Below are 12,538 nucleotides of genomic sequence, written 5' to 3' on the forward strand. Positions count from 1 at the left end.
GCGGTTCTGGACGTCCCGGTCGTTCGTCTTGACGCACGTCCGAGCGGTGCCGCGGTGAAGTGACGACGCCGTAGATGTCCGCGGTGTTCGGCCATTTTTCTGCGGAAATTGTGCTCCATGTAATATTAGGAGATCAAAACAGACAGAACAAAACGCGCGGAAACGCGGAAATTTAGTAAAATTTTGATAATTTTGTCTTCCTCGTTTCCGCGCTCCATGTAATCGCTCCATGTAACGAGTTGTATTTTATTTAATAAAGATATTCTTTAATTGAAAATATACGTATGTATATTCTTATTCATTTGACGTACACTGCCTGAAAATTTTCCTATACTACATTTCAAATAAATTCCAATATTCGAATAATAAAATTGTGTGCGGTGCATTTTAAGACAAATCTATGGAATATTTTTACCTTGATAGTCGGGGATATATGTATATATATATATACATCAAATACATATAACTGAAAGTACACATGTCCAAATATATGTAATCTGGAATTCCAAATATGACCAACCATATTAACTCTCAATTCTGGAATTATAGGATCCTGATAGCAAAATGCTAGCATTTCGCGGGCAAATTGTAAGCAAACTCGATCAGATTTCCCACTACAAAACCATAATAGTTATCTGTGTCTGCATTTGGCTATATATAATGGATTAATCGAAAGAGCCTGCTGACATGTTATGCTGGATTGGTGGCAGAAATCTAACAAAATCTGCGCGCACCGATAATCTAACGGCAGATTGATAGCAAAAACCAAACAGAAATTGAAAAATCTTGCTCGATTTTTACCGCGAATTTGTTGGCAAAGCATGTCAGCAGGCTTTTTGCTCTATTTCTAACAACAGTTTGCTGACATTATTGGATAAACTTGAAGTGCAATTTATTGCTTTTTTACAATAAAAAATTGATAACAAGCTTTGCTCAAAATCTGCCTCTGCAGCTGGCTTTGCTATGTAGGGGGTATATCCGATAAATATGGAATTCCAGATATGTTCCATAATATGAAATTCCAGATATTGTCCAATTATATTCTTATATTCAATTCCATATAAATTCCAATAATCGTAGGTATACATTGGGCTAAATGCGGTTTTATGCAGTGGATGACCATATATGTCCATATTATACAAATTTTATAAATCAAAATATGTCCAGCACTTATTGCAGTATGGAAATGCTAATATGACCAAATATAGTCTAGAATTCTCAGTAGATCCAAATCTAACTCATATACGACAAAGCTGATATGTCCAAATTATACTAGGAATACCAGTTACGTGTAAATATAAATCATACTTGGAAATGCTATTATATCCAAAATATGTGCAATTCCAGATACTTCCAAATATATAAATTAAATTTGTATATACTTGGCATTCCAGAATAACTTGGGCACATTAGCATTTCCAACAATGAGGTAGATTTGAACATATTTTGAATTCTAGATTCGATTGGAACATACCAGCATTTCCAATTAAGAATAGGATTAGAATACATCTGGAATTTCAGATGACTTGGGAATATATTCGATTTACAGACAACAATTAATTTTGGTCAAATATAATTTTCCAGGTATGTATAAATTTGGTTATATCTGGCTGTCCACTGCACAAAACCGCATTTGGTCAAATATATGCCAACTCTTATTGGAACTTATTTGGAATTTAGTGCAGGGTATGTAGGTGTAGGGGATTGATAACCTAACAATAAGAAATAAAATCCTTTAGAAACTTATAGATATGCTCGTTTTTGCTTTGGAAAAAATCGCAAAGAAAGGTAAAACGTAATTTTTGTACTTACTTATTACTTATTCATTTACACTTAAGACGACCCTATACCGTTGACCTATATGTCAGTATCAACAAGTACTGATAATATTACTGATCGTGTGTGGTTAATTTTAATGGGTTAATGTAGAATATTAATTTTAATGGGTTAATGTAGAATACTGATGGTGATCTGAATTTTGATTCTCAAGCATCAGTATCGCTTTATTAAGATCTATATCACAGTACAATAGATAATATAAGTAAAACTATGAAATATATTGTCAATAATATTGATTGTGTAAGGTTGTAAAAATACAAAAAATATTAATACATACTGTCGGTATTACTGATTCAATATTACTGATTAGTACTATTGACTGTGTAGGATTATCTTTATTTATAAATCATGTTGTCATTTGTTTAATTCAGATTATTCAAAATATTAATCTTTTGCAGCAACGCGCGTATTGCATCTTGCACGGACAGTTCGTGTTGCAGTCAAATACTGATCTGGTCAACGTAATGACTTACTGATCCGGATTTTTTCTGTCCGGAAATCGGCACGTACACTCTCGTACTGCCTCTGAAGCATTATCGCTGAAGTCGTACGCGCGAAAATAATATTCCGTTTTAAAAACAATAATTACATATTTCGAAAATTATGTTTTTTCTTTTTTGCAATTTTCTCCAAAACGAAGTAAAAATAAACAATTTCTAAAGGACTTTTTTTCTTTGTTTATCGATTCTCTACACGCTCCCGAAGTTTGGACATTTAAATTTGGGACACTCTATATATAAAATTATAAGAATGGAATTATAAGAATAGAATGACATATACGTTGTGATTTACGAAACTTATTAAATCGTATTATCCCAGATAGCCAAGCGTGATATAGCATATTGTACAAACTAATGCATTGCATATCGACGCCTGAGCTGTAGAAGGTGCTATATCGAGAAAAATATGAAGAAGGGTCTATGTTAAAAAAGTAATGAAAAGCGGTCTATCTCGCGCGAGGTGTGAAGACCGGTCTATGTCGGAACACATGCGAAGTACGGTTTATATCGAGAAAAGCAAGAAGAACGGTTTATGTCACATGACTTTGAAGAAGGGTTTATCAGGGTTTATATCGCGCTTTGTTACCTTCTCATAAATTTTGTAGTGGTATGACTATTTTGTAATGGTATGCAAGCGTAAATTAAATCTTAAAAATCTTTGTTGTTAAGCTAATTCTTGTTAAGTTAAATTAGCATAATTGTTAATTAATATAATTAAAATATTACTGGTTTGTAAATCCAAACTTTTGTCACATGTCATATAATTTAAATTATTCAGATGTAAAAACAATGTTACACGTTTATTTATGTAACACGAAAAGAACACTGTATAATTTTTATTTTCTGTTAAACAATGCTACATATTTAGAAATAAAAAAATATTTCATGTTTAGAAATTACACAAATTTAGTTAAGAAATTACATAAATTTTGTAGTGGTATGACTGAGGACAGTCATACCACTACAACATTTATGAGAAGGAAACATAGCGCGATATAAATCCTGATAAACTTCTTCAAAGCCATGCGACATAAACCGTTCTTCTTGCTTTTCTCGATATAAACCGTACTTCGCATGTGTTCCGACATAGATTGGTCTTCACGCCTTGCGCGAGATAGACTACTTTTCATTACTTTTTTGACATAGACCCTTCTTCATGTTTTTCTCGATATAGCATCTTCTACGGCTCAGGCGTCGATATGTTATGTATTTGCTGTACATTTGCTGACATCAAAATTAGATACGTTATGAATACATTACTGCTTATACTGGGTGTCAGGCAAAAACCGCAAAATATTTTGTGCGTGGGTAGAACAGACTAAACTGAGTCGAAAAGTCATATACCATTTTGCAAGTTTCCCCAATAGTTAACGAGATATTAATCCTTAAAGATAGCTGAATACGGGCGTCCGCCCGGCCTACTACTGCGAAGTATATACGCCTACCGATCGCTTGGCGTACGGGCCGTAGGGAGCGGGGATAGCCTGGCAAGCGCGCCGTCCGAGCTATGGAGGCTCGCGGCGGTGTGCGCGGCGCGGGGCTTTTTCCAGGCAGTCCTCGCTCCCCACGGCCCGCGCGTTAGGCGTCGTCTACAATACACGGAGTAAGAAGTAAGAGTAAGAAATTGACCAATCACAGTAATCGGTAGGCATATACATTTCGCAGTAGTAGACCGAGCGGGCGCGCGTATTTGGCTATCTTTAAACGTTAATATCTAGTTAACTATTGCTGACACCGCAAAATGGTACAGGACTTTTCGACTCAGTATAATCTGTTCTATTCACACACGAAACATTTTGCGGTTTTTGCCTGACACTCTGTATATGTAATTAGTTGTCGAAATTTCTAGAGCAAACTGTGAACAATGGTGGTACATTATGTTGTCAGCAACATGACAGCAATATGTTAACAACGAATAATTAATCATTTTATCTTGAGCATTAGGATGAAAACATGAAAGTAACAAAACATATACATATATAATGATTTCCATCGGTTGTTACAAATATGTCTTCAAGCTATGAAGTTTTTCAATTGCAATTCATTGTTATTAAAATGTTGACAGTATGAAATGTCACACGTTTTCGAGTTGTTGTCAAGGATATTCACGCTGACATGTTACTATCAATTTGCAAGAATTCGAATTTCATTGAACGCGACAGACATAATGCTGTCTCACCTTGTCATGAGTTTGTCGAAATTGGTTGCTGCAACATGTCAGCAAATACACTGCATTTGGCTATCTGGGATTGTTACATATATTTCTTTTGAAAATTTATGACAAAATCATAAATATTTGTTTATATTCTGGTATTGAAAGGTTATTTTCGTAGATTGCCTGTTTCGAATCGATTGTAGATAATTCTAGTGTAATACATTTGATCAATTTTGTGAGTAACTGTATTTACATTCAATATAATTCAATTTTAGTGGAACAAAAATGGTTTTGAGATTTCAAAAACATTTCATGGCAAGTTTACAATAGTATCTCCTGTATGGTTGGCTTTTTCTTTTGGTAACACTTCAACCTATCAGTTATCCACCCATTCTGTCCAGGCTAAATGGATAAAGGAAATGAAAGCCAATGACAACGTTAATCATATCGTAAAGCGTAAGTTGAAAATAATTCAGAGTATAATTATGATTCTTCATTGCTGTTATTATTTTCAGTTATACCTAGGGTGTTATTTGAACACTGGTCAATTGACGACATTATTAGGATATACATTAATACGGAGAGTCAAACTCAATTAATAGTATCTCTCTTAGATGCTGCCAAGGTATTTAATATATTAATAATTTTTTTTACATAATACGGGGAAGAGCTGAATAGTTTTGTCCCAATTTTAATACAATAGTAATAGATGGGTATATTAATGAAATAAATGATAATTTTACTATTTTTTAAAACAATTTTCAAGGATTATTTATTCTACTAGCTTTTCGAACTTGTCTATTGCAGTCACAGATCTACCTGACCGTGATTTATCAGCCAAATTTCCGTTTCTTATTTCTTTAAATTTTAACATCCAACATCCTACAGTTTTTATATCGACATCTTAATCTCTATAAACAGCTTCCAATCTTCAATGAATTTCAATATGTGTAACATACTCAGCTAATGTTAAACATTCACAGAAAATTCAATTTGTATTCCTAATGTGCCGAATATTCCGTAATAATAAGGAAATCATCATAGAATATTGTATAAATACTTCTTGTATGTACAGGGTGTTACAGATACATACTAGGCAGTACGACGGGTTGCGCGGCAAACTTTGCATGGCCAAGCGTGGTTTAATAGACAATGACAGTGACTTTATAACATAAACTTTATAATGTATAAAATCACTGTTATTGTCTATTAAACCACGTTTGGCCATGCAAAGTTTGCCGCGCAACCCGTCGTACTGCCTAGTATGTATCTGTAACACCCTGTACATATTACGAAAATTGTAAACGAGCCAGCAGTACACATCGCCGCAACAGAGGGCGCATTTCCTCGTAAACAAGAATCATCTGGCAAAAAGGGTCGGAGGAAAAGTTCTGTGGTATTTTTAGCTCAAAATTGTATATACAATATCTTCGTTAAAAATAATCAAAATTAAAAAAAAAAGTTTTAAAGCTTGAAATCTCTACTTTCGAATGGTTACTATATTTTTTGAATTTATATATTTGAATTTATATGTTTGTAATTTTTACATATAGAAAACTACGAGCTGAAAAAATAAAAAAAAATACTCATTAAATATTAAAGCTAAAACATTGCTCTATCGAGTGATATAATTACCAATTTAAAAAATAGACTATATAAATTTGAGCTAAAAATATGACATTACTTTTTTTTAACCATTGCGCAATAATTATAAGAACAGTGTAATGTCATTTTTAGCTTAAATTTATATATAATTTAATCGATAAAAGAAGCCTATACTGATCGAAGCTGGATTTTTAATGCTTAAATAATTCCATGTGAATTATATATGTATATACATATATACTATATATTATAACCGTAGTCTCGACTGACGGCACAACTTCATCGCATTTTATTACAAGTGTTACTTAATAATCTCTTAGATGACGTTTGACTTATCTCGGTACTCTGAAAATCGGAACATGTGCATCGAATCGTCGCGGAATTTCTCTAACTCAAGTTGGGCGCCAGGCACGAGCGTGCCACTTTTCTGTACTTTTCTTAATTATTTCGGTAATTATTCTCAACACCTCTCAATTGCGACGGACGATAGCTGACTGCTCAGACCCGAAATGGGCAGAGATGGTGGGTTTTGGAACGGGAATAAATCGGAAGGCGCGGGAGAGAGAAAATATAAGAATTGCACATTCATTAATAATAAGAGAATAACAATCGTATATTTGACACCGTAGCTGTATAGTAAACGAATGATCACATGGAGTACTCTACACGCGATAATAAAACGGTTATTTGTATTTCTGATGTAATATGAGCTCCCTAAAATCGAAAACCGTTGATTTGAGTGACACAAAATAACACTAATGACGCGGACATACTATTATTACGAGAATCGTTACAAATTCACCAATCGTTACAAATTCATCAATCATACTAATAGCGAATTCGGTCACTTGCACTACACTAGATCAGTGCATACTGAAAGCTGCTTCGAAATTAGTAAAGTTAAATATAAAAGTATATAAATATTTTAAATGATTAACTATCTACTAATCTTATGAAAATAAAAATGAGAGCGTAAATCGGATGTAATTGGAGAACAGAAACGTAAACGAAACTCTTAGAAGGCGAAAATTGGAACAATGAAATGTAAAAGAAGCATTTACGTTTCTTTTACATTTTGATGTTCATTGTAAAAGTTGATTATATTGTATCATTGGGGGTGATCCCGATTGACCACGGCTCGATTGGACACCACCAATCACAGCGACCGGTGCTTAGGAGCTTTGTAGTCTCAAGCGTTGTGAGTGGCTCGTGTCCAATTGAGCCGTGTCCAGCTGGGTGCCACCCGTATCATTGCATTGAGATAGTTTATATAAAGTAGCTTTTAATATGCACTAATCCAGTATAGTGTGAGTCATCGAATTTACCATAATATTACAGTACATCGAGACCTTTCTATGAAATCTCGATAAATATGCTGAATAGGGGAGCATTCTCCAATGGCCTTGACATATCTGGTCAAGGTCATGATCCCGAGTGACCTTGAACAAATTTTAGCCGTCGCTCGTCCTTCGTTAAAAAGTTATTAACAAAAGAACTTCAACTATATAACATGAGAATTCCTTGCTTTAAAATATGTTTGATAGTACTGTAGGGAATGTCGCATCGACGCGACGACCGCGACTATGACATATGTCGTCAAGGTCATGATCCTGAAAGATCTCCAACAAATTTTAGGTAGCTTTTATCTTCGATTCTTTCGCTCCTCCCGCCTCCTGCAAAGGGACGCACAACTCTCACCTTCGACTTTCACTCTCCCTCCCCCTTGCTTCAGGGGCGCACGACTTTCACCTTCGACTCTCATCCCCAAGAATTAAAAAATCATAATGTCTCATTACTGCTATAATGAAATTTATTCAAGAACATTATTAATAGGATATATATTTTTCATGATTTCAAAGAATGTTTCGATTCTTTCTTCAAAAGAGTACAATCTTTTAAATAAAAATTCAGCGAGGTAATATTTATAATGTTTTTGAGTAAGTCCATAACGAGGAATTGCACTGCGTATATCACGCCATATTCGTTCTATATTTTGAGTGTGGCATCCACTTACAGGATCAACAAAATTTTGTGAATGATTAACGCACATATGGTTATAGTCGTGTTGATCTATTTAAGCGTATTCACGCCAACCATTACTGTATATCCCTGTATATCACTGTTGTTCCCGGTATGTGACGACGTATATATGTTATTAAAGTATTTTCCGTACGGTCTTTCACAGAAATTATGAAAATACGGCCACTGTTACGTTAATTGTAGCTTCCAAAGACCCATTGTCCTCATATAAAACGACCACGATTATATTTTCGCTTCCCTATTTTTTCCTCATCAACCTCCACTATTTTTCCTGGACCACCTAAAGCTGTATCTTGGGCCAACCACTGAGCCAGTAACTAAAATATGCAAAAGTAGTAAATAACATGAAAAAAATATATTATTCTATTTTAATTACCTCACAACAAAAATTGGTCCAATCAACTACGCTATGAGAATTCATTTGTAATTCGTATTGCAAAAATTGTTGCCGGGGTGGATGCAACATCAAAAAATATGCAATGAAGCGACATGTTTTCTATAAGCCAAGATGAAAATGGGAGAAGAATGTGTTATTGAATGGGCTTAACTTAAAATTGTATATTTTCCTTTGTCTTTTACGTCTACGAACAACTTTATAATAATCTCTCGTGCAATGAAATAATAATTCTTTATTCGTACGTAAATTGAGACTGATTTTACATCGCGGATACTCAATATTTTGTCTAATTATACCTTTCTTGCACAAATAAGAAAATAACTCTTCGTAATTATCAATCAAGCGTAGAAATTCATGAAGTTGCATGTGACGTGTTAGAAATCTATCAATTACTAAATACAAGGAATGTTCGTGAGCTTTGATAAATCTATATTATTGTTATGAATATACATAAGTGCGTATGTGTGATGTGTGTGTATACCCAACTGTGTTTATAACTATTCAAAGCACATGGGGGGGAGGGGGCGAGAGTCGCAGGTGAGTAGTGCGCCCCTAAAGCAGAGGGGCGGGGGGGGGGGGGGGGGAGGGAAGAGGGGGGGTGAGAGTCGGAGATGAGAGCCGTGCGCTCCTTTACAGAGGGAGAGAGAAAGCCATATTCCCTTAATTAATTCACCCCATACCTCTTTCGCTATTTTAAAGCAAAGAATTTTCGTGTTATATAGTTAAACTTCTTTTGTTAGTAACTTTTTAATAAACAACGAGTGACGGCTAAAATTTGTTCAAGGTCACTCGAGGTCATGATCTTGACAAAATATGTCAAAATCAAGATCACCGGAGAATGCTTCCCTATTCGGCATATTTACCAATATTATACTTATCTCACTAATAGTAAAACTTTATAACAACTATTTGTCAAGTAGACAAAAAATTTGAAACATTTTTGTTACATTTGGATTTTCAGAAATTATATAATATGTTGCATTTCCAATTTTAGAAAATCTTTATTTTTAAGAATGAGAAAAAATATATTAAAAATAACAAGTAATATTTTCCTGCTAATTCTAACCTATACATTAAGCTCAATAATACATATTTTCTTGGCATAAAAATGGTCTCATATGTATATGCTAACAAAAAATTATAAAAAATTTTTAATTAATAAAAACATATTTGTGTATACATACATTTTTTCTTTAGATTCTATTAATTAATATAAATATGAAGTACTATCTTTTTTTGTACACGTCGTATTTCTGAATGATATTTGTAGAAAGTACATATATTTTTCGACGTTGTTAAACGTAAATCAGCGCAACCGAAAATGTATACGTTTCCAATTACGAGTACTATTTATTAATGTTCAAGAATATCGTATTAGAAACGTATACGGATTTTCATCATTCGAACTGTGCGCACTCGTAACATTGCAAACGATTTCAAGAATAGACTCCCAGGGTTGCGTTCGGAAGCATTATCTGAACGCCCCCATGTATCGTTTTATCCTTGTTGTTCACCCAATGTGAAACAAGGATAAGATGAAACACGGGGGCACCTAGATGATGTTTTCAAACACGACCCTGGACGTTTTCTTCTTACGAGAAGCAAGTCCATCTCGTGAGGAAACCATATATGAAAATGGCAGATTTTGTTCGGTTTCTGCTGTCAATCTGCCGTCAGGTTATGTCAACAAGATCTGCTCGGTTTCTATTCGCAATCTGTTGTCAGGTTATGCAGCAAACTCTGTTCGGTTTCTGTCACCAATTTGCTGGCATAGCATATTATCAGGCTTTGTAATATTTTTGACAGCCATTTGCTGATATTGTCTGAGTAGTACAAACTTTGTATACAATTTGTTGCCTTTCTGCAATCAGAAATTGGTAGTAGACTCTACTCAAAATCTGTCTCTTCAGATTTGGTTATCTGGAAGTATAGTATACAAATTCACATTGAATTATTTAAGCATTAAAGATCCAGCTTCGACCGTTAAGAGCCTTTAATTCCTATTTTCTAATGTTGATTAAGATTAAAAAAGCCTTTATTTTTGATTGAATATGAATCTTCATAAATACCTGAAGTATTTTTTACGTGCAATTCACGTAAGTAAGTTTCCAACCGACAATCGATCTTAGCGCAATCGATATAGGCTTAGAATCAGCAGCTTTCGCACTAGATCTGACTTTTATCAAGATTTAAAATCTATATACAAAATATATGAGCAAAATATATCATCGTTATCATTGTCATTTATAGCATCACTATTTTTCACGGGCTGAATCAACTTTTCAAGTGCGTATTTTTAGGTCATCACATACTTTTTATTTTTAATATAATCATATAAAAACTATAATTACAGATATTAAGTAAATATATTATTAAATACGAAGCAGAATCATGTATCTACACAATATATAAATAATATAGATTCATAAAGCAACAATTTAATGTAAAAACCGATCAATTTATTCTTAACAAGTACAATACAAAAAATTGTTAAAATCACAAAATTTAATATATCTCTTCTATCTCTGCAGCGACACAACTATTTTTTTATACGCACGGATGTGATGATTTTAACTCATTGAGTTGAAGATGTAAACAAAATAAAAATGATTCATGCTAAATTGAGATTGAAAGATTATTTTAAATTACAATCTGCCAATTTTAACACACAGATATGATATTCTAACTAAAATAACACAGGGGACAAAACTTTTTAGCCCACATTTATATATATTGTTATACATTCTCTATCTATTAGAATATGTATATAAACGTTTTGTTTACAGACTTTTCACTTCGACGGATATGTCTTAGAAATATGGAATCAGTTTATATTTGCAGGTGCAAATCTATCAATTATTACATCTGTAGTCAAATTCATTGCACAAAAGTTAAAGAAACATGATTTAGATATTATATTAGCAATACCACCATCCAGAGGGTACTTGATACTTTTCGAAATGCATATAATATATTACATAAATTTAATCTTTTTTACTTTTATTTGCATGTTCTTTTAGTGCACAAGTTGAATTATTTTCAAAGCAAGAGTTTGATGAATTAGCATCATATGTAAACGCCTTTTCGCTTATGACCTATGATTATTCGAGTATTCAAAGGCCAGGTCCAAATAGTCCTCTCGATTGGACCAGACAATGTGTTGAATTTTTAGCTCCAGAGAAAAACAATCATAGGCGATCTCAAATTTTATTAGGTATTAATTTCTATGGTTACAATTATACACCAGAGGGTGGCAGGGCAATTCTCGCCTCTGAATATTTGGATATATTAAAATCATTTAAAGGAAAAATTCAATGGGATAATAGCAGCAAAGAGCATTTCTTTGAACCAAAGTAATATTTTATTATTGTAACCTATCTGTTCTTTCTATTTCTCTCTTCCATTCTTTCTGTTTCTCAACTCTTTTCCTTTATTTATACCTGTGTTTTTGTCTTCTCTCTTTTCTTCTTCCTATCTGTTCTTATTTTTAGTTTCTTTGTCATGGTTCTCTGTCTCTCAATCCCTTTCCTATTTGCTCTCCTTTTTCTTTTCTTATCTATTGCTTTCCTATCTTTTCTATTTTTTTTTACTCTTTTTATCCTCCTTTTCTCTGCTTTCTTTTCTCTTTCACTTTTTTATCCTTTTTTCTTTCTCTTTTTCTTTCTATTATCTTATTTGTAATTGATATGAAAAATGTAAAAAACTTTTTTTTTTAATATTATATTTATAAATTGATGCATTTATTTTAGATTAGCTACAGGTAATGGTTATGTTTTCTATCCTACGTTATATTCAATTAAGGCTCGATTAGAACTTGCTAATGAATTGGGTACAGGAATTTCGATTTGGGAATTAGGCCAAGGATTGAATTATTTTTATGACTTACTATAAATTGTTACATAATTTTCTATTTTATGTAATAAAAATTTTGTAATACTTATATGTAAGATGCATGTATAAGAGATAACAAAAAAATATATTTTACAAGCATATATAAAATTT

The 12,538-nt window shown here is 33.2% G+C and overlaps 1 protein-coding gene across 2 annotated transcripts in view; it reads left to right on the forward strand.

Moving 5' to 3' along the window:
- The window catches only part of LOC108770646 (chitinase domain-containing protein 1), a 36,402-nt gene extending 23,883 nt beyond the window's left edge, over window positions 1–12,519 (forward strand). For both annotated transcript variants that reach the window (XM_018522321.1, XM_018522322.1), the window contains 5 exons: window positions 4,770–4,950; window positions 5,010–5,119; window positions 11,323–11,477; window positions 11,557–11,889; window positions 12,286–12,519. In XM_018522321.1, the coding sequence (XP_018377823.1) occupies window positions 4,770–4,950; window positions 5,010–5,119; window positions 11,323–11,477; window positions 11,557–11,889; window positions 12,286–12,427 (921 nt within the window). In that variant the 3' untranslated portion in view covers window positions 12,428–12,519. The remainder of the gene's footprint in view (window positions 1–4,769; window positions 4,951–5,009; window positions 5,120–11,322; window positions 11,478–11,556; window positions 11,890–12,285) is intronic.
- Window positions 12,520–12,538: the final 19 nt, after the last annotated feature.

The sequence above is a fragment of the Trachymyrmex cornetzi genome, unplaced genomic scaffold (assembly GCF_001594075.2).
Source record: "Trachymyrmex cornetzi isolate Tcor2-1 unplaced genomic scaffold, Tcor1.1 scaffold130, whole genome shotgun sequence".
NCBI classification, from domain to species: Eukaryota; Metazoa; Arthropoda; class Insecta; order Hymenoptera; family Formicidae; genus Trachymyrmex; species Trachymyrmex cornetzi.